This window comes from Mytilus californianus, unplaced genomic scaffold (assembly GCF_021869535.1).
Source record: "Mytilus californianus isolate M0D057914Y unplaced genomic scaffold, xbMytCali1.0.p SCAF_7, whole genome shotgun sequence".
Lineage (NCBI taxonomy): Eukaryota > Metazoa > Mollusca > Bivalvia > Mytilida > Mytilidae > Mytilus > Mytilus californianus.
Genome location: NW_026262723.1, coordinates 111,875,707 through 111,899,187, shown reverse-complemented (window position 1 = coordinate 111,899,187; position 23,481 = coordinate 111,875,707). Strand labels below are relative to the sequence as shown.

Genomic DNA, 23,481 nt, shown 5'->3' with positions numbered 1-23,481 from the left:
CACTTTAAATTTTGATAGCATTATATGTATGCAACATTTCCTGAAATAGCAATAACTAATCTCCCATTAGTCATTAATGTCTACCAATAAAGCAAATGCATACAACGATTTCAGAATTTACAGAATTCTAAAATTAAGGTTTTGTGCAGGTTCAAATCTAGAACATATTAACATGATTAAAACTAACATGATTAACTTATCAAATTTTGGTTCATGTTCTTTCAATTTATCAATTTAATTTCAAACCAATTTTGTTTTCATTTGAATATATTGATCAATAAATTTACAATACATTGTAAAAAGTGCACAAATAGTTTACATTATATCTATAAAGCTGGCAAATGATGCTTCTCAAATTAAACCAGTTTTATGAAGTTGGTAAGCATTAACGATTATATATTATAATGTATGTTATACATAAAATAGCAGCAAAAAAAAAGAAACTTTACAGAGACATCACAGAGGAAATCACATTGTATGAAATTTATAAAGAAAATATGCCAACATAATTTGATAAAGATACACACATAACCATATCTAGAAATTAAAAAACTTTCATTATAATGTGTGCCTAGCGACATCATTATACACACAGGTTAAATTGTATCAGAACTATCTGTTGCATATCTAGAAAAGTATTAAAAAAAAAGTTTTTGATATCTATAAACAGTTCCATATGCTCTAGTCGCATTCAAAGATTTAAAAAAAAAAATGGTGCAATTAACCATTTACATAATTAGTACTATAACAATAACAGCCATTGGTCAAAAGTCATTTTAAGTAACAATGACCTTGACCTTTGCTTCAAAATCAATAGCAGTCTTCCTCTCATTATAAGTGACCACGAATCCAAGTTATGTTGCAATACCATATGAAGTATTTGATTTAGCAACTGGATACCACTTCTCTGCACAATTTATTTTCAATTTATAGTAACTTTGACCTTGACCTTTTACTTATTGACATCAAAATCAATAAGGATTTTCCTTTCATTATATGTGAACATAAATCCAAGTAAGGTTGCAATGTGATATAGATATCTGAGTTAACATAATGAAAAGATAAAGGTGGATAGTGTCCACATGTGGACACAGATGATGCCCCCGCTTGCATATCATATAGTTATAAAGGGACATAACTGAAGAACGGTAAAAGTGATGCTACCCAAAAATTTTGTGGTAATAAGCATTGTGTGTAAGTCGCATAACACTTGGTTGAGGCTAACTTAAGTAGAGAACAGAAACTAAAAATTCAGCAATTTTTCTATTTGTAAACACACATAACTCTAGAACGGTTGTGTATAAGTTTTATAACATTTGGTTGAGACAAACTAAAGTTAGAAAACGGAAATGAAAAATTCAGCAATTTTTATGTTTATAAAGGGACATAACTCAAGAATGGTAAAAGTGTCGCCACCAAATTTTGTACTTAATCTGTATCATGTAGTAATAAGCATTGTGTATAAGTTTCATAACATTTGGTTGAGGCAAACTAAAGTTAGAAAACGGAAACAAAAAATTTGTACTTGATCTTAGTCTTGTGATAATGAATATTGTGTATAGGTTTCATAATGTTTGGTTGGGGCAAACTTAAGTTACAGAATGGAAACTAAAAATTTTGCAATCTTTCGATTTATAAAGGGCATAACTCAATAATGGTTAAAGTGACACTACCCAAATTCAACTTGATCTGTGTTTTATTAGTGGAAGTCAAAATTAAACATTGCATTGTATAAAGCATTGATTGTAGTTGATTCAACTATAATCATGGACAAAGGAAGATAACTCCAATTTTAATAAAATGCTCCGCTGGGCGCAGCTTTATACGACTGCAGAGGTCAAACTCTGAACAGTTGGGGCAAGTATGGACACAACATTCAAGCTTGATACAGCTCTGAATTTGGATTGTGATTAAATATTCGACACAGCATAGGTTTCTGACACAGAATGAATGTGGTCTAAGAACTTAAAAATTTTAATTTACCTATTCAAACCATATCAGTATTATTTGCTTTTATATATAAATCAGAAATAACCAATTTAAAATGGAAAATTTTAAAGAAAAAAAAAAGAAAAAAGGAAAAAAAATCCCACCCCCCAAATTTTTTGAACCCCCTTATGATTCATCACCCCCAAACTCAATCCCAGCCTTTCCTTTGTGGTATGGTACCTTGCAGTACAATTTCAGAGAGATCCATACACTTGAACACAAGTTATTGTCTGGAAACTAGAAAAATGCGTGTTTTTTGGCCTCTTTTGGCCCCAAATTCCTAAACATTTAGGGCAATTACCCCCAAACTCAAACCCAGCTTTCCCTTTGTGATATGGAACCTTGTAGTACAATTTCATAAAGATCCATACACTTACACACAAGTTATTGTCCTGAAACTAGAAAAATGCTTGTTTTTTTACCCTTTTTTGCCCCTATTCAATTCCTAAAATTTTGAGGCAATTACCCTAAAAATCATCCCAGCATTCCCTTTGTGCTATGGAACGTTGTGGTACAATGTCAGAGAGATCCATACACTAACACACAAGTTATGTTTTGAAGTTACAATAAAATGCTCCGCTGGGCGCAGCTTGATACAACCGCAGAGGTCGAACCCTGAACAGTTGGGGCAAGTATGGACACAACATTCAAGCTTGATACAGCACTGAATTTGGATTGTGATTAAATATTTGACACAGCATAGGTTTCTGACACAGAATGAATGTGGTCTAAGAACTTAAAAAATTTTAATTTACCTATTCAAACCATATCATTATTATTTGCTTTTATATTTAAATCAGAAATAACCAATTTAAAATGGAAAATTTTAAAGAAAAAAAAAATGAAAAAAAGGAAATAAAATCCCCCCCCCCATTTTTTGAACCCCCTTATGATTCATCACCCCCAAACTCAATCCCAGCCTTCCCTTTGTGGTATGGTACCTTGCAGTACAATTTCAGAGAGATCCATACACTTGAACACAAGTTATTGTCTGGAAACTAGAAAAATGCTTGTTTTTTAGCCCCTTTTTGGCCCCAAATTCCTAAAATTTTGAGGCAATTACCCCCAAAATCAATCCAAGCCTTCCCTTTGTAGTATGGTACCTTGCAGTACAATTTCAGAGAGATCCATACACTTGAACACAAGTTATTGTCTGGAAACTAGAAAAATGCTTATTTTTAAACGTTATTCCTAAACGTTTTGGGCAATTACCCCCAAACTCAATTCCAGCTTTCCCTTTGTGATATGGAACCTTGTAGTACAATTACATAAAGATCCATACACTTACACACAACTTATTGTCATGAAACTAGAAAAATGCTTGTTTTTTGCCCCTTTTTTAGCCCCTAATTCTTAAAATTTTGAGGCAATTACCCCCAAAATCAATCCCAGCATTCCCTTTGTGATATGGAACCTTGTGGTACAATGTCAGAGAGATCCATACACTAACACACAAGTTATGTCTGGAAGTTACAAAAATGCTTATTTTTGGCCCCTTATTCCTTAACTGTTGGTACCATAACCCCCAAAATCAATCCCAACCTTCCTTTTGTGGTATTGAACCTTATGGTAAAATTTCATAGAGATCCCTTCACTTAAACTAAAGTTAGAGTGCGAAAACCAATGTGTCTTCGGACGACGACGACGATGACGCCAGCGTCATACCATATACGACCTCAAATTTTTTATGCGGTCGTATAAAAATTACTTAATATTTAGAAGAAAATAAAAATTTTGCAATTTTTCCATTTATAAAGGGGCATAACTCTAGAACGGTTAATGTGACACCACCAAAATTCAAACTTGATCTGTGTTTTCTGGAAATAAGCATTGTGTACAAGTTTCATAACATTTGGTTGTGGCAAACTCAAGTTAGAGAACGGAAACCAATTATGGGACGTACGTACAGACGACAAGGGTAAAACTTTATGCCCCCACCGCTATGACAGGGGCATAAAAAATATCAATGGACAGAAGGACTGACAAATGGGTCAAAATTATATGATTATAGAATAACTACCATATATCGGGTTTTTTTCATGTCCACTTTTTTACACGATTTGATGACAAATTGGGCAGTTTAAATTTTCACTATGTATAATTTATGTTGAATGTGAAAATAAACGTGAAAAAATAACTGTATCTTATTGTTAGATGTAAACTCTTAACAACATAAACTTGGTTGACTGACAGGTAATCGATTACAAATAAATATAAGTACTACAAACTAAAATACACTTAGTTCAGAGAACTCTCAAGGAAGGTAAATAAATGCATTAGGGCATGCTAAAATTGAAGGTTTTGATCATTACGCATATAAAAATATCTGTGTAAATGTGATTTATTTTAATTTTCTTTTCACATTATAGGTAAAATATTCGTGTTATGACACCAATTAATAGATTGAGCTATAAATTAACATTTTTTCATGTCACTGATTGCTGTGTTGTCAAAAGTTGTGGTATGTATGAGTAGCTAATTTAAATTATGAAATCAGAGATCTAACTAAAGTATGCCCATTCTTAAACACAAACTAAAACCCCGATTTATGGTAATAGTAGAATTCAAATATAGAAAAATATTCAGCAAGTGACTGAACAACACCTAGTTTAATTCACGAATGCGTGTGTCAGTGGTATTCAGTAACGAGTTGAATATTTTTCAATACTTTAATTCATTGATAACTTATTCTTTTCACTACATTGACTGTCGGAACTTTCATGGAAATAAAGAATAGAATACAATGAACTATATCTTTTTCTATGTATTTCCATTTCGTTTTGAAGTAGTGTCATTGAGAATGTCTTGACAACACCCATTGCTGAATAATGTCAGAGAGGTGTAATTATCAGTTTTTATTTAACTGGGAAATCATCAATAATAAAACTTAACACATGATATATTGTACAACATTTAACAACCACCAAGATATATTGTTGACTATAATGCAACCTCCATTACAATTATGGAACGAGGTAAAGTGCATGTATATTTCATAAATATAACTGTGCTAGCTAAGTTTTAACCATCTACCCTGTCCCACCTCTTGCTTATGTGTATTTAAGACCAACTACTTTTTGAAGGATAAAAGGAGCAGAGTTTATCTTGCAGTGATGAATGACTTTCTATAGAGAATGGTATGATTTCACATATAATTGAACTCTATTAATATTGTGTATTATGACTTTCATTTGCTTGTATCTTAACTTTTCTAAATTGAAATAAGCGCACACAAAATTTATGTTTAACACTGCAATAACTATTCTTCAACAATTAAAAGTGAATTTTAAATCTTTAAAAATTACAATGAGAAACAAGATATTTTTTAGATTGTTCGAGTTTTTTCCCTTCATCAACAAATACTGCCATCTATCTAAATTATCTGATAATTTGTAAAAACTGTATTTACTAATGATTAACTTTAGCATAACAAACAATATCACTATGCCTGTACATAATTTCTTTTTTTTCTTAAATGCTTAAAATGGGTTTTTTTTTTCATGAAGGGAAATAACTCTTTAAAGAAATGAATCATAGATAAGAATTGTGATTGAAATATAGCTCAACAAATTATTAATCTTCTTACTTTTGTAAGCTGTTAAATTAAGAAAAAAACCTTGGCTTGTGAATTAAAGTGTGAGAATGAGAAGCAGTGCAAGCAAAACTGACAAACACACCACCATGCATCACCGGTACACGTATCTTACCAAAATTAAATATAGACGGAGATAACTCAGTTTTCTCATCCAAATTAGCAGTACTGATTTCTAGTGGGTCAAGTTTGGCGATAGTATGCCCACGTGCCTACAAACAGTTCACACAACTCCGAACAATTAATTTTTGTTTAATAATTCAACAATTCAAAATATCCTGAAAATGAGCTCATAAAATTTTGGTCATATGTGTGCTTGGGTATTGAAGAGATACCAGTCTTAATCCATTAAGGTTTTCAAACAAGTTCAAAAGGTTAATGAAAAGGACAAAAAATCTAAAACATTCAAATGTCTGACATCAAAAACAAATAATATAACTGACTGAGAGCCATGCTCTACCTCTCTTACTTTTTAGAAATTGAAATTTGAATTGAATAATATTTATATTGAAAATAGATTTCTATGTCACTATGGTTGTGAATGTATGTTTAAAGCAGTACAGCTGATGTGACTGATAGTCATAAAAAAGTGTGTATATATACTCTATGCACAGATGGGATGCATTCAACAAAAGCCGTGAATAAAGTTGCAGACAAGATCACACATGACCAAATTTCATGATTCTGTCAATATCTACAATAAATAAATACTAAAATTAGTAACTAACTGATTCACAGCAAATAATGTAAACCTTGTCTAAGCATTCTTTGGAATTACTGTTTAAGAAAGGTTGCAAAATAACTTTCAGATAGGTCTTAGCCTTGGTTACAAACAGGGAAGTGGGCTTAAACAGGTTTCCATGAATGTCACCATTTTATATAATATGAAATCTCACATCCATTTATACACAAACAAATAAACCTTGCTTCATCTTTACAGTTCTGAATTTAACACAAGACATACCCATGGAAAAAGTTCTGATACAAACTATTTGTTTGTATATATATAGATATCAAATTTACAGAAAAAGACCCAATGGTTTCATATGGGCTAAAAGTACATACCAACAGCAGCCCACTACAAAACCACAGTAAAGCCAAATAAAACAATGTGCAGTTCCAGTTACCCATTACTAATTTTGTATCTGACACAAAATACTTTTTGCAGTCTTTTTTTTTTAACATGTAAATAGACACTAGCAACATTAACATTTCCAACTTTCAGACAATGACTGTCAATGTTCCTTAACATCAAACTGTAACCACAACATTTGATTTATTTAGCCTTGCTGCCCTGGGACTTAGGTATGTGTATATTACCCAGTATCTACCTACCCCAGTGATAACTACTCAGTAATAGCTCTTTAGGGATTTCTGGATCTAAATCTGCATCCAGTAGACCTAGGGGATCCAGTGTTGCAATATTGTGACCTCTTCTCTGTGGTAGATATAATTTTTGTTAGCTTTCTCAAGAAATAACTCTCCATGACCTCTGACGCTCTGTGCCAGAAATGTTAGTAAGCTTATCAAGAAATAGCTGTATGCAAGTTTTACAGATGCAATATAGTTGATTCATTACATTTACTACGTGAAAATTAAACCTCATCACCAAAAGTGAGCATGAATCATAAAATATTTGAAATAACTATCATCAAAACTGTATCACTGAACACTCAAAATGAGGTCAATGTCGATGACCCCTGTCAGCCAGGCATGTACATCCCACAACTCATGTTCAGATCAAATAAAAGATTTTTTTCCAATTCAAGTAGTTAAGAATCACTTCTGAAAATATATGACTTAACGAAGGAAGACTTGTGGAGCCTACCTTCTCAAAATAATATCAACAAAAACGGACTCAAGTCTATGTTTTGTTTTTTCTGGTTTGTTCAAATAAAGAAATAATGAATTTGTGGAATGTACTGTATATTTTCAGTGTGAGATTTATTATAACCCTACCTATCATAATTAATGTAAAATACAGTACATAAATGTATATTGAACAAAACATGGTGACTTTAACTAGAGTGCTAAATGCATACAGCTACCTCTGTATCTTATCTGATCCCCAAAAAACTCAAATAAATAAAATTTGTGTACAGTTAGGACAAAACTGAATTAAAACAAAGGTATTTATTTGCAAGTTTTTGTAGGATCAAATAGAAGGTATGTGAGTGTTTTGTCAATCAATGGCTTAATGCCAACATAAAAACCATAACCCCAGCAAGCATGGGCATAATAGTGTTCCTGTTGATAAAAGATTAATCAGCATCAGACAGAATAGATAATCAACTAGTGTAAAGTATAGCCCTAAATGGCTCACACTACTAGGCAACACTTTCCTTGTAGATGCCATTTTTACAACCAAGTTCTTCAAAGATAGACATTTTTTTTAAAAGGAAATGCTTACAGCAAGGAGTTGTCCTTTTTAAACAAAAGAAAGTAGAAATTTTCCTGAGAAGTGGCAATTTAAAACCAAAAATGCCTATTGTTCACCATTTCTTATGTACTTATTGCTAGAAAGTAGAAACAAGAGTGCACACGCTGAAATGTCTCGCCTTCTTTACTAATCATTGATATTATGTTGATAGTCCTAAATATAAAGCTTTATTACAACTGTCACATAAACTTAACATTAACCAAGTAAACTAAACATTGACCAATGAACCATGAAAATGAGGTCAAGGTCAGATGAACCATGCTAGGCAGGCATGTACAGCTAACAATTCTTCCATACAACAAATATAGTTGACCTATTGCTTATAGTTTAAGAAAAACAGACGAAAACACAAAAACTTAACACTGAGCAATGAACCTTGAAAATGAGGTCAAGGTCAAATAAAACCTGCGTGACTGACATATAGATCATAAAATATTTCCATACACCAAATATAGTTGAACTATTGCATATAGTATTAGAAAAAAAGACCAAAACTCAAAAACTTAACTTTGACCACTGAACCATGAAAATGAGGTCAAAGTAAGATGACACCTGCCAGCTAGACATGTACACCTTACAATCATTCCATACACCAAATATAGCTGACCTATTGCATGCAGTATTAGAAAGAAAGACCAAAACTCAAAAACTTAACTTTGACCACTGAACCATGAAAATGAGGTCAAGGTCAGATGACACCTGCCAGCTAGACATGTACACCTTACAATCATTCCATACACCAAATATAGTAGACCTATTGCATACAGTATAAGAAAAACAGACCAAAACACAAAAACTTAACTATAACCACTGAACCATGAAAATGAGGTCAAGGTCAGATGACACCTGCCAGTTGGACATGTACACCTTACAGTCCTTCCATACACCGAATATACTAGACCTATTGCTTATAGTATCTGAGATATGGACTTGACCACCAAAACTTAACCTTGTTCACTGATCCATGAAATGAGGTCGAGGTCAAGTGAAAACTGTCTGACGGGCATGAGGACCTTGCAAGGTACGCACATACCAAATATAGCTATCCTATTACTTATAATAAGAGAGAATTTAACATTACAAAAAATCTGAACTTTTTTTTCAAGTAGTCACTGAACCATGAAAATGAGGTCAAGGACATTGGACATGTGACTGACGGAAACTTCGTAACATGAGGCATCCATATACAAAGTATGAAGCATCCAGGTCTTCCATCTTCTAAAATATAAAGCTTTTAAGAAGTTAGCTAACGCCGCCGCCGCCCCCCGCCGCCGGATCGCTATCCCTATGTCGAGCTTTCTGCGACAAAAGTCGCAGGCTCGACAAAAAACTAGGAAAGTTGTATGCTGTAAACTTGTTTTAAAGATACAAATTTGAGTTATCTTCCTTTATAAGACAACTTTTAAAATATTTTATCAGTCTAAATATAAAACAAATAAAATCATAAATGTATACAGTAATATCATTTTGCTTTCATCCATTTGATATTTTAATACAAAACTTTGCAGCACTAATTGTAAGTATTTGACTGTTTTTTACTATTTATTTTGGTGTTTGATATACTGCACATTCCTGTAAACAATTAATTACATAACACACATCCTAAAATATCTTGACTTTATACATTATTATCATTCATGTTGTATATTCCTGCATTATTATATAATACAGTGACAGAAAAATTGTTAAACAATAGAATAAATAAATATGCATGTAAAACTAATAAACTTCTGTTAAATTCACATTATCATAAAATATCAAGGAAAATTTTAAGGGGATTAGAAATGATCTATCCGAAAGTAAAAATTCAGCCCTGTGTTCTCCCTGTATAGGTACCTTGACCTTTAACCTTTATCATATCAGAAATAAATTTCTCTTGACTTCTTATATAACATTTGATTTACCTGGATGATATACTCGCCCTGAATATGCATGAAATAACCGCCCCCCCCCCCCCCCCCCCTGGACATTAAACCAGCAACAATCAATCTGATGCTATAAATAAGAGCAACACGATACTTTTTGAAAACTTCCTGTGTCATGAGAGTATTGGTACTTTGCATACCTCAATATCTTTGTATATATCCCGCATTGTATAGTAATAGGAAAAACTTCAGATAAGACCCTATGAACGCTATTTAATGACTGGGTCCCTTGTCATTGTTTGTTATGACATACTGAACTAACAGTATTTTATTGTAAGCGTAAATAAATACATCAACTTTTCCTAATGATATCTATTAAATAAAAAAGATTGGGTACTAAAAATAGTCTTTATAAATTTGTCTAAATATTCTTCAGTTGTGTTCAATGTACAGATGAAGTCTTGTTGATTTCTAGCAAAGAATTTTGCAGAAACCAATGCTAAGGGTCATCATCCTTACATTGACATAAGAGCTTTTGGTCTGTGTTGAAGGCCTCTCTGTCTTTGAGATGAAGAATAGCTATAAAAGTCTTGTTCCTTTACCATTGGTTATATCTAGTATGTGTAGGTATTTTGTGTCAGATCTTGTTCCTTTATCACTGGTTATATCTAGTATGTGTAGGGATTTTGTGTCAGATCTTGTTCCTTTATCATGGGTTATATCTAGTATGTGTAGGGATTTTGTGTCAGATCTTGTTCCTTTACCATGGGTTATATCTAGTATGTGTAGGGATTTTGTGTCAGATCTTGTTCCTTTATCATGGGTTATATCTAGTATGTGTAGGTATTTTGTGTCAGATCTTGTTCCTTTATCACTGGTTATATCTAGTATGTGTAGGGATTTTGTGTCAGATCTTGTTCCTTTATCATGGGTTATATCTAGTATGTGTAGGTATTTTGTGTCAGATCTTGTTCCTTTATCATGGGTTATATCTAGTATGTGTAGGTATTTTGTGTCAGATCTTGTTCCTTTATCATGGGTTATATCTAGTATGTGTAGGTATTTTGTGTCAGATCTTGTTCCTTTATCACTGGTTATATCTAGTATGTGTAGGGATTTTGTGTCAGATCTTGTTCCTTTATCATTGGTTATATCTAGTATGTGTAGGGATTTTGTGTCAGATCTTGTTCCTATATCACTGGTTATATCTAGTATGTGTAGGGATTTTGTGTCAGATCTTGTTCCTTTATCATTGGTTATATCTAGTATGTGTAGGGATTTTGTGTCAGATCTTGTTCCTTTATCATTGGTTATATCTAGTATGTGTAGGGATTTTGTGTCAGATCTTGTTCCTTTATCATGGGTTATATCTAGTATGTGTAGGGATTTTGTGTCAGATCTTGTTCCTTTATCATTGGTTATATCTAGTATGTGTAGGGATTTTGTGTCAGATCTTGTTCCTTTATCACTGGTTATATCTAGTATGTGTAGGGATTTTGTGTCAGGAATTAATTTTTCTCAATAGTTATGAAACATAGTTTAAAGAGAGACAAGTGACTATCAACAATTTTGATAAAATGTGGTACATTACCTGATAAGCCTCTATTAGTTTGCCAACTTCCAGATTGTCTTTGATATCTTTACTTGTAAATGAAGAGAAAGGTGCAACACTGCCTCCTAAAGATGGTGGTCTGACAAACTCCTGGCCTTCAAAATATGCTTTCCAGGACTTCAAAAATAAATCATAATGTTATCATCAGTTTTGATCTTTTATTTACTTTTTAAAATAGTAAAAAGGTGAAGGACAGATGAGAGCATTCATTGTACCCATGTGAAAAAGAGTTCCACTTAATGTTAAGGTCAGAAGAGTACCAAAATGATGTTACTTGTTTAAATGTTACAATGGCACTGAAATGGTAAGATCTATATATGTAGTAAGATTAGAAAAATAACAAACTTATTATAAATAAGATTTGTGCTTCAAGCTCTCTAAATTATATATCAGCAACAGATCATTTTGCAATTCTTGTAGTTGAAACATTTAAAATTACTTTGTGTATCGCATATACATGTAGAAGAGAATGGAAACTGGGAATGTGTCAGAGACAGCAACCCAACAAAAGAGCAGAAAACAATCCAAGGCCACAAATGGGTCTTCAGCATGAAAATCCTGCACCTCTAGGCTGGCTTCAGCTGGCCCTTGAACAATAATGTATACTAGTTCAGTGAAATGGACGCCATACTAAACTCCGAAACATAACAATGGACTTAAATTTAAAAAAAACACACAAGACTTACAAAGGCTGGAGGTTCCTGACATGTGTTGCTTGCTTTTGACAATTGGAGTACATGTGTACCTACTTCAAATCTTTATGAGACCTTTTTTACATGTACTTATATTGTTTGTTTAACTATTTAGGTTAAAAGAGTAGCTGAGTGACATGAAAGGGATTTGCACTTTAAATCATATAAAATTCAGAAATGCAGGAGTTACAAAATCTTAAAAGTGGTCTGATATTCAAGCTTGTTCAGGGGGTTAAAATCTGCCTATTTCATATTGTACCCTGATGCATTCCAGGATGAAAAAGTATCTCCTCATTTTGAAACACCTGGAAGTGTTCCAAAGTGAGATAAAAAAAAATTGAAATGCAAGTATATACTGTAACAAGAGTGGGTATGCTATATAAATGTCTAACTTGTATAAGTGACTACTGAATCTTGTCTAATGTTAGACAGACATGTACATTTTGTATGTACATGTCACAGTCATGATAACCTTACAATGAGGGAACAGCATTAAATTACTTACTTGCTTATCCAAACAGCTTCCAATTGGCTTAAACTTAAAAATTTCATGTGGTAGTTTGAAATAATCTTTTCATACTGGTAGTTTTTTTTAAGCTCAATGCTAGTGCAAGGTTGTTAGTATGAAGCAAGTGCAATGTAATATAGATATTCTTATAATCCTATTCCAGTGATTGACTTTTTTTTCCCAAGACAAGGTTGAAATGATAACACACGGTCACATCCCCAAATTTTGTATATAGCTAGTTATCAGGAACATTACCAATGTACATGTAGTTTATACTTTAATAAAATGCTTCGCTGGGCGCAGCTTAATACGACCGCAGAGGTCGAACCCTGAACAGTTGGGGCAAGTATGGACACAACATTCAAGCTTGATACAGCTCTGAATTTGGATTGTGATTAAATATTTGACACAGCATAGGTTTCTGACACAGAAAGAATGTGGTCTAAGAACTTGAATTTTTTTTAATTTACCTATTATGGTCCAATGTCTAAAATCAAAATACATGGTTAGATTCAGCATATCAAAGAACCCCATATATTCAATTTTTGTTGAAATCAAAAAAAGTTTAATTTTGGACCCAAACTTGGACAAACTTGAAAACTGGGCCCATAATCAAAAATCTAAACACATGTTTAGATTCAGCATATCAAAGAACCCCAAGAATTCAATTTTTGTTAAAATCAAACTAAGTTTAATTTTGGACCCTTTGGACCTTAATGTAGACCAATTTAAAAAACGGGACCCAAAATTAAAAATCTAAAAACATGGTTAGATTTGGCATATCAAAGAACCCCAATAATTCAATTTTTGATAAAATCAAACGAAGTTTAATTTTGGACCCTTTTGACCTCAATATGAACCAATTTGATAGCGGGGTCCACAAATAAAAAATCTAAATGCATGGTTAGATTCAGCATATCAAAGAACCCCATATATTCAATTTTTGTTGAAATCAAACAAAAAGTTTAATTTTGGACCCCAATTTGGACCAATTTGAAAACTGGGCCAAAAATCAAAAATCTAAATACATGTTTAGATTCAGCATATCAAAGAACCCCATATATTCAATTTTTGTTAAAATCAAACAAAGTTTAATTTTGGACCCGTTGGACCTTAATGTAGACCAATTTGAAAACTGGACCCAAAATTAAAAATCTAAATACACGGTTAGATTCGGCATAACAAATAAATAAATGTGGTCAAAGATTTTACAAATCTAATGCGCCATACTGTGCAATTAAAGATTACTTCTTGAATTTTTTCAATATTTGAAATTTGAAAAAAAATCATATTTGAAGAATAATTCTTTATAATTTCTGAAATCTGAAATGAGAAAAAATTGACCCCCACAATTTCTTTTTACCCCCCCCCCCCCCTTTTTTCCCACAAAAAATTCTTTCCCTCAAGATATGGTCATAATCTCAATTCAAATTTTCAATGGAGTTTGCAACCATAATTATCCATTTAAATTTACCATAGTCCCAACTTATTCTATTTTATAATAGAATTTATAATATAGTGTCAAATCTTTCATCTGGATTTTTTGGTAAAAAAAAAAGATGCAACATTTGCAGATATTTTTACTGGTCTTCCTTTATAAATATGCATTTCTTTAAACATAATTTAAAAGCAGTGTAAGGGAAGTAACCAAAACGTTGTATTTGGATTACCTCCCTTACACTGTTTTAAATTGTCTTAATTGTTCATTAACCATTACTTTATACATAATTTAAAAGCAGTGTAAGGGAGATAATTTCAATGATGTATTTGATTTATCTCCCTTACACTGCTTTAAATTATGTTTTGTACTAAAGTATTTTTCCATTAACCAGGACAACCTTGTTTTTCCCCCTTTTTTTCCCCTAATTCCTAAATGGTTTGAGCCATAACCCCCCAAAGCAAATCCTAACCATCCCTTTGTGGTATGGAAACTTGTAGTATAATTTCAGAGAGATCTATACACCGTTCCACAGTTATTGTCTGGAAACTAGAAAATGCTTATTTTTGGCCCCTAATTCCTTAACTGTTGGTACCATAACCCCCAAAATCAATCCCCACCTTCCTTTTGTGGTATTGAACCTTATGGTAAAATTTCAAAGAGATCCATTCACTTAAACTAAAGTTAAGAGTGCGAAAACCAATGTGTCTTCGGACGACGAAGACGACACCAACGTCATACCAATATACGACCGCAAAAAAATATAAAAAATTACTTGGATATGAAAACTTCCATCATAATAAACACAGAGAAATGTCTCGCCTGTTGGCATCAAATTCAATAAAGACATTGCTAATTAATTCAAAGTCGCTGGGCCCTTAACTATTGGACAAGGCTTTGAAATGGTCAACAAACTGAGATGTAGACAGTAATGTAACTTTATAGAAAATATTATTGTCTATTGTAAATAGTTCCTATCAAACAAATTAAAGAAGAAACTTGACATTGAAAATTGGTAATTAATTGAAAGTCACTGGACCATGACCTACGGAGGCAGGGAGTATAAATAGTCGTCAAACTCATATGTACTGATAGTAATGCAACTTTATAGAAAATATCATTGATCTATCGCAAGTACTTCCGATCAAACTTGTAAATATAATAAAAAAAACAGTCATATTTTGCTTTTGATGCATACAAATCTAAATGTGTATGTTTCATGGGTTGTCTACCTTTTTTAAAAGTAAAATATGACTTCTGCGAGTCAACTTATGCTAGACCAAAAAAATATCTGACCAACATTGTATATCAAGATTTTGCAAATATTGACTTCTTCAAGTTAACAATTTACCGAAGCTGACTAACTTCAAATCAAGACCCATGTTTAAGTACCAGTCTGAAAGTTGAGTTTTGCATTTTCATGAATTTGTGACAACTGTGACATGAAATCTGTATTCAATGCTTTATCTTCTGAAAAAAATATGAATGAGAGTCTAAAAAAAAAAATTTATTAATTTTTTTTAACTATTTATAACAGGTCACTAAAAAATGAAAACTTAGATGTGAGAAACAATTTATCTAACCAGTACATTACTTATAGTTCAGGTCCTTGTTAATTTTCAGAATTTTTTTAATTGTCATAAGGAATGTACTTGACCTTTGATCCTTAATTTGAACTTAACAAGTCTGTCATTTTCTGACTTATACAAGTCCAAAATTGTTAACACATTTTTATCATAAGTCAGAAAGCAAAAATAAACGTGTATATGTCTGAGTTCTGACTATTGATATCAGTACATGTACGGCAATACTAACTATAGAAAAGGAATTAAAAATACAAGCAATGACAAGTACACAAAAAATTTGTAAGGGTTCCACGGAACCCAGTGTCTCGCCTACTTTTGCTGTTAATAGCAGGCTCAACAAAAAATGCGATGAGGAAAAAATTTAATAAAAATATTCCTCTCGATACAATTTTTTTATTGTAAGAAGCTTCTGTCCAAGTTTGGTAAAAATCCAGGATAGTTTATGAATCTAATAAATGTTTTACAAAATTTAACTGCAGACTGTATCTAATGTTAACTGGAAGAAAAACTAAGTCCATTTATGAGTAAAATATGGATAAACAAGTACAGATACTAGCTTTTGATCATAAACAAACTTCTGTCCATATTTGGTACAAATCCAGGATAGTTTAAGAAAGTTATTAAAATTTTAAAAACTTTAACCACAGAGTGAATGTCATGTTTCCTGGCAGAAAAACTAAGTCCATTTACAAGTAAAATACGGAAAAACAGGATTTTTTTTTTACAAAATTTACTTCTTGATACTATCTTATGATCATAAACAAGCTTCTGTGCAAGTTTGGTAGAAATCCAGGATAGTTTAAGAAAGTTATTAAAATTTCAAAAACTTCAATCACAGAGTGAATATTTGTGGATCGCTATGTCTCGCTTTTTCGACAAAAGTCGAAGGCTCTACAAAAATGGCTCACTAAAACAATGTATAGAACTAATTACTAATTTACTTATAAAATGTCACTTTGAATGAAGTTTCCATATCATGTCAAACTTTTTTGGACTAGTGTTCCTGATAACTACATGTACATTTGTGAAGGTGTTCAAAATTGTTTTAACCTTCTCATGAAACAGAGGTCAATCACTATGATTGGATGGTAATAGTTCCTTCTATTGCACTGCACTTACGTAAACATACTAACATGAACCTTTCAATACCTGAAATGATCTACAAATCACAAAGACATGTACATGATGTACACCTTAGACTGCTCTATCTTCACCTAATAATAAATCATGACATGAAACATTAACTTTAATAGTTCAGGTCTGAGCCATCTTACTTTGCTTATAGCGTTTCCTCTAATGGAATTATCAAAGTGAATGGAATTTAAACACTGGTTTGGTTAGGTTAATATATACAAAAATAACTAAATATTTAAGTCGGATATGTCTAATGTTAAAACAACCATTATGTTATAAATATCTTTTTTGTCGACGCATGCATTCTTGTACATGTTGTATAGTATACACAAACAAATATAAAAAAAAAATAAAAATCATTTGTTACCCTTCCAATCCAAATGTATAAGTGTTGAAAGTACAAAAAATGTCATAGTTTTATATCAGAATGCATTCATGGAAATATATACAAATGCACCAGTTTTGTATGAATTACATGTACATCCAGAGACATATATATACGTCTCGGGTACATCATATATTTTTCAATCTTATACATGCAACACTGTTTTCAACATTTTCTCCTGAAAATAAAGGTACCAGTGTACATGTATTTCAAAATGCTTCAAAACAGAGAAAATTAAAACCAAAAAAATCCCTTATTAAACTAATTCCCTCTTAAACCTACAATTGTTTACATTTTATGTACATTGTTATCAGTATGCTACATTTGTATAATTGAATATAATACATGTAATATTATATAATTAACAATTTAAGCCGATTTAGAAAGATATTCATAAATGGGTAGTATCCTCATTTAATATGTATATTGTACCCCAAATCAGGTATCATCATTCTAATTCTAAATTTCATTATACATGTATCAGATGGTTGTCATGGAATTATATTGCATTTCATTTTCCTTTAAGACAATAGTTCATATTGGGAACTGAATAAAATCTAATGGTCTCCCAAAGTTCTATTTTCTAAGGACATTAACTTTTATCCTGATGATATTTCAGGCATGGTGTCTTTGGGCAAGAATGTTGCCTTTTACATCAACATGTGCACCATGACAGCAAATATACTAAAAATCCAGAATTACATTATTCTAATCACTTTTAACATGTTTAATTGATACCTGATTTGGGGTATAATACTTTATTCATGAAACGAGTTACTGGTATACTTGTATTTTGCTATTTCCAATCATCCACAGTGTGAATTGGTATATGGTAGACAAAACTTTGGGCATGATGTTTCAATATTTACATTATGCTTTGTACTTTTATTATTCTTATGATGTATTGTGTACAATGTATTGTGTTGTCATTATTTTGTTAATTTCATCTATGCCTTCAACCCCATTGTGATATAGCTACATGTATGCATTTAAACACAGATTATTGTATTAAACAATTCTATATATTAACATTGAACAATATAATCTTGAGTGCACATGTGACTCTTTTCACAAAATGATCTTACAATTAAAATAAATGGCAGATGTATAATGTAAGTTTTATGGAAATCTTCATGACTTATGAATATTTTTACTTAAAAGAGCTGCCATGTTTGCTGATCACTGTGGACTGATGGAAAAGCAAAGTCTATATAACAAATTTTTTTTTTAAATATCAAAACAAAAACCATAGATAGATTAATGAAATCAATTAAATTCCAATAAACCAATCCCGTGTTCCTGGATTATACTACGAGTAACCTCAATTTTGCCCAGGTTGACCTACATATAATGCAACAACAAAAAATTCTGTTGTGAAGTAGAAAAAGGCGTACAAACACGAGATTGGCATATTCACTTAACACAATTACAAGGATTTGATCTTATGAATAGAACCACACCTTGTGCACACTATTTGGGTCTTTTTGCCAAGACTCGTACATTGTTTCAACATAACTTCCTGAACTTCCATTAAGAAATGATTCAGCCTGTGCACTTGAAGCATATTTCCTGAATGGTACACCTGTCACTTCTGCAAATCTTTGGTGATGCAGACACTTCACTTGATACAGTGCTGGCCTAGTGAGACCAGAAGCTATAGTCTTCACACGATACATGACGTCTTTAGTGTGTGAAAATGTCTTATATTATGTCTTAAATCAAAATTCAGGTGTCGCTCCAGATTTCTAATCAACACATCAAAAGCCTGATGGCAATCAAACGATTTAATAAATTTCCATTGAACAATATCCTTACGTAATTTTGCGTAATATCATATGTAAGTGTCTCGAAGAAATGACAAACTGGTGACCGTTCTAAAGGACACAAAAAAAACACTATTGTCGGTCTATTTTCTGTTTGTCCTTGACTTGAGTTTGGTTGTTAGAGGACCTGAAAACAGAAATTAATGAATCAGTTATACTTGACAATCGAATAAGTCTTTCTACATTATGTTAAATTTTGAAAAGAGATGCACTTTCTGTATCATTTTGTTTTACCTTTTCAGGTGACCTTTTTCAATGCCAGTCTTGAGCAATAACGGTGGGGAAAATCCGAAATTTACGTCACGAAACCGTCTATCTGTAAAAGATGATTTGATTGGGTTTGTGGTTGCATTCGTCCAATCAAAAACGATTTTATGAACTTAGTTAAATGCAGATTTGGCGAAATACCAACAAGCCCTTTACCGTCTTTGGTCTAATCTAGGTTATGTTTACCATATTAGTCCAAAAAATTAAATCTAAATTAAAAGCACATTTTTGCTGCTTAACTTACCTTTATTTTGATTGTATATCTGTTTAAACGAATTAGGTTATAAAATGAAATAAATAATCAATATTCAATATAAACATTTATTTTTTGTGGAAACACTTATAAACTGGAACCAGAAACATATAATACATGTCTTTGGTGAATTCGAATCAGAGAGACAGATGACAATCAACTCGAAGATGATATATTGAACTCTACACTTACAATGAAAAAGTGCGGGCGACCAAATTAAGGGAGTTACACAAACTGTAATGGGATTACACAAAAAGCGGGCACGAAATGTTCATCCTTTTTTATCAAAAAGCATCTATAGAGACTCGATCTCTTGATTATCTTTGAGTGGTTTATGCGGAAAGAAATTGAAGTCATCGATTGGTGACAGTCTGATGATAGAGGAGGAACACGTAGAAACCCGCCATGAAATGGTTTCAAGTTCGTAACTAGACAAACTATTGAGTATAAAGTGAATAAAGAAATATTGTACAGACGATATGGGAACAGTATATTTAACAATATATATGTTCCTGAGATGATGCATGACAATGTATTGAGAGCATTTAACCAAGGATTTGATTTAACCCATCAAAGTTGAATGTGGTGTATATATCTACAATTTTTGCAAATTTAAAGTGATGCAGATTCAAATAAAAGAAACAAGTGTTATTTGCAATTCATGTCTGCAGTAGTACGGCATGTTTCCGAAGTTGTGCAAACTATAACATGAATCAAAAGCAAGTTGTTCAAGGGCATTTGTAAAGCATTTTGAGGTTGTTGAATTTTACTTTTTTAATTTCAAATCTTATGGGATATTTTTATTATAATAAGTTTTAAATGGAATATCAATTTTAGTATTATATTTGAAAATAAACTGCTGACACAGAGATTTGTCTCGCCAGTCTGCATAAAATTAAAAAAAAGACAATCTGAGGGACAGCAACATTGCTTTTTAATTCAAAGTCGCTGGACCATGATATAGTGGACAGGGCCTGAAAATGGTCGACAAACTGAGATGTACAGACAGTAATGTAACTTTATAGAAAATATTGTTGTCTATTGTAAGTAGTTCCAATCGATCTAACTTAAGCAGAAAACTTAACATTATAAATTGCTTATTAATTCAAAGTCACTGGACCATGTCCTTGGAGGTAGGATCTCAAAATAGTTGTCAAACTGATATTTACTATATACTGATAGTAATGCAACTTCATACAAAATATCATTGATCTATCACAAGTATATAGTTCTTATCAAACTGATTTAAGCAGAAAACATAACATTGAAAATTGCTAATTAATTGAAAGTGACTGGACCATGACCTAGGGGGCAGGGCCTCGAAATAGTCGTCAAACCAATATGAACTGATAGTAATGCAACTTCATAAAAAATATCATTGATCTATCACAAGTAGATTCTATCAAACTAACTTAAGCAGACATCTTTACATTAAAATTGCTCATTAATTCAAAGTCACTAGACAATGCATAGAGGGCAGGGCCTCAAATTAGTCGTCAAACTGATATGTACTGATAGTAATGCGACTTCATACAAAATATCATTGATCTATCACAAGTGGATTCAATCAAACAAACTTAACATTGAAAATTGCTAATTAATTCAAAGTCACTAGGCCATGACCTAGGGAGCAGGGCCTCCAAATAGTCACCAAACTGATATTTACTGATAGTAATGCTACTTCATATTAAATATCAATGATAAATCACAAGTAGTTCCTATCAAACAAACGTTAAAGAAGTCTGCAAGTTTGGCTGTACCTATAGAAAACTTTTTTCAAACGGAATAGCACATCCTAAATTTTACGGTGATGTTGGAAATTTAGAAACGATCCGTGTAAACTTATCAATCCTTTAAATAAACTTATTCTAAAAGGTTACCTATTCAACACTGTAATTAAATCTTTGAATATTGTTTTTATAGGTATAAATATTGACTTTGTTATCAGTAAATTAAAACCATACTAAACATTACACATATGTACTTTCACGGTACTACAATCTGTCGATACCTATAGTTTGGCATTGCACAAGCCGAAGGTCATGTTAATGACGTCTTTATAATAAATCCATATGATGTTGGATGTGTACTGATTGATATTTTAGTCTTAGATACATGATTTTTTTTTCATTAGTTGTTATTGGCTTCGAACTAGCTGTCAGTAACTGCAAGTACTCTCAGATCTGTACTTAGTGTCTTTTTGTTTTTGGGATGTATAAGTACCCGTCCACGTCCACTCTGTGTTTCTGTTAGATGTGTTTCTATTTGTATCCCTCTGATGAGTTAAGCCTTTTTCAACTGATTTTTATAGTTTGTTATTATGTTGTACTGTTACACTACTATCCCAGGTTAGGGGGGGGGGGGGGGGTTGAGCGCTCACAAACATGTTTAACCCCGCCACATTCTTTATGTGCCTGTCCCAAGTCAGGAGCCTGTAGTTAAGTGGTTGTCGTTGGTTCATGTCTGTCATATTTGTTTTTCGTAAATTGTTTTGTTATAAATTAGGCCGTTAGTTTTCTCAATTGAATTGTTTCATATTTTTCATGTCGGGGCCTTTTATAACCGACCATACGGTATGAGTTTTTCTCATTGTTGAAGGCCGTACGGTTACCTATCATTGCCTACATCCACTTCATTTGAACTTTGGTGGATAGTTGTCTCATTGGCAATCATACCACATCTCCTTCTTTTTTAGATTAGGGGTGAAATTAAAAAAATCTAGAATCTAAAATTGATACTATAAGTCAAAATATCATTAGTTAAGGAACAAAATATGCTAAAAATATTGAAAGGTTATGGAGCTCCTTTTCGAGATATTTATTTTTTTTTAAATGGCGGGAAAAGGCTGACTCGGACTTTTACCTTATATTTGCGTTGGTATTATTTGGGTCTCAAATCGAAAGAAAAGAAATCTAGAATCTGCCTAAATTTGGGTAAATGGCCTTTAGTGAGCTATTGAAGTCTTATATGAAAAGAAAAATGGGTGTTATGGGGCAAAATATTTTACCTTGTATCGTAGGAAAAAAACTAAGGAGTCCGAACATCTGACAAAAATTCCTAAACCTGACCTAAGTACATCCTTAACAATTGTTGACGCCGTCGTCATCGTCGCTGGAAAAGCAATCCCTATGTCTCGACTTCCGTAACTTTCGTGACAGGCGAGACAAAAAAGACATTTTTTTTTAGAGATTTCTGATTAAATTGTATGTTAAGTAACTTTTAATTTCAAAACTCATGGGATTTTTCAAATTAGAATATCAATTTTAATATGCATGCTTTGTTTATTTATTTTTTTTAAAGAAGACATATTTTTTAGAGGTTTCTTATGAAAGTGAATGTTTCTATATTTATTTCTTTTCTTAATTAATATACTGAAAATCTGAATTATTAAAGACAGGCAAAATGGCCAGTGAGAATTATATATAAAGCAACATGTATTTATACCTCATTTCTTTATTCATAAGCTGGGACTATTATACTAAAAACGGACACCACCACAACTTGGCATTTTTTGAAAACAAGGCCGCGAATAAACTATTCCAGAAAAATGTGTCACCCACCCCTCTTTTTACGGAAAAAAAATGTTCGTCCACTTATGAGGGGCCTGATTGGGGGGGGGGGGGTCTCATCACGATTCACGAGTTGATTTTTTTGTCAATCACGATTCACAGAAAATAAATTTCCATGATTACGGATCACGAAAATATAAAAAAAAATCTGTAGAAAAACGGATCACGATAGCGGAAATGCGCCGATGACGAAGAACGAAAATAACCCATCAGGCCCCTCACTTATACGATGACTATACTTTGGAGTAGATGTCAAACAACAACGTCATGTACGAGTCGTAACAGTTTATGAAGACACGATGTTGTGCAGTGCCAAAAGTGAATTAGT

General features: G+C 32.3%; 2 protein-coding genes and 1 long non-coding RNA gene across 18 annotated transcripts in view; 1 reads left to right on the top strand and 2 right to left on the bottom strand.

The window, feature by feature from the left end:
- Window positions 1-19,392, bottom strand: part of LOC127708568 (2-oxoglutarate dehydrogenase complex component E1-like) — a 49,936-nt gene extending 30,544 nt beyond the window's left edge. The window contains exons 1-4 of one of the 2 annotated variants that reach the window (XM_052213534.1): window positions 19,299-19,392; window positions 18,702-19,191; window positions 11,478-11,615; window positions 6,917-7,019 (exon numbers count right to left, since the gene is read on the bottom strand). In XM_052213534.1, coding sequence (XP_052069494.1) covers window positions 6,917-7,019; window positions 11,478-11,615; window positions 18,702-18,917 — 457 coding nt within the window. In that variant the 5' untranslated portion in view covers window positions 18,918-19,191; window positions 19,299-19,392. Of the gene's footprint in view, window positions 1-5,696; window positions 5,794-6,916; window positions 7,020-11,477; window positions 11,616-18,701; window positions 19,192-19,298 lie in introns of both variants that reach the window. The other variant, XM_052213535.1, reaches the window with a different exon arrangement.
- On the bottom strand, window positions 197-5,683 carry LOC127708585 (uncharacterized). The gene is made up of 2 exons (XR_007985312.1): window positions 2,745-5,683; window positions 197-1,983 (listed from the first exon to the last, which is right to left on the bottom strand). It is a non-coding gene; the product is annotated as an uncharacterized LOC127708585 (long non-coding RNA).
- LOC127708577 (uncharacterized) lies at window positions 9,975-11,628 on the top strand. Of its 15 annotated transcripts, none has more exons than XR_007985309.1 (3): window positions 9,975-10,513; window positions 10,784-10,945; window positions 11,000-11,628. XR_007985309.1 is itself a non-coding variant. In XM_052213561.1 (2 exons), the coding sequence occupies exons 1-2, from the start codon at window positions 10,455-10,457 to the stop codon at window positions 11,409-11,411; spliced, it is 903 nt and encodes a 300-aa protein (XP_052069521.1). In that variant the 5' UTR covers window positions 9,975-10,454; the 3' UTR covers window positions 11,412-11,628. The 15 variants fall into 15 exon arrangements, 4 of the variants coding, with proteins under 4 accessions (XP_052069521.1, XP_052069523.1, XP_052069522.1 ...); XR_007985310.1 differs by having other exon boundaries at window positions 9,975-10,729; window positions 10,784-10,837; XR_007985306.1 differs by having other exon boundaries at window positions 9,975-10,837; window positions 11,108-11,628.
- Window positions 19,393-23,481: the final 4,089 nt, after the last annotated feature.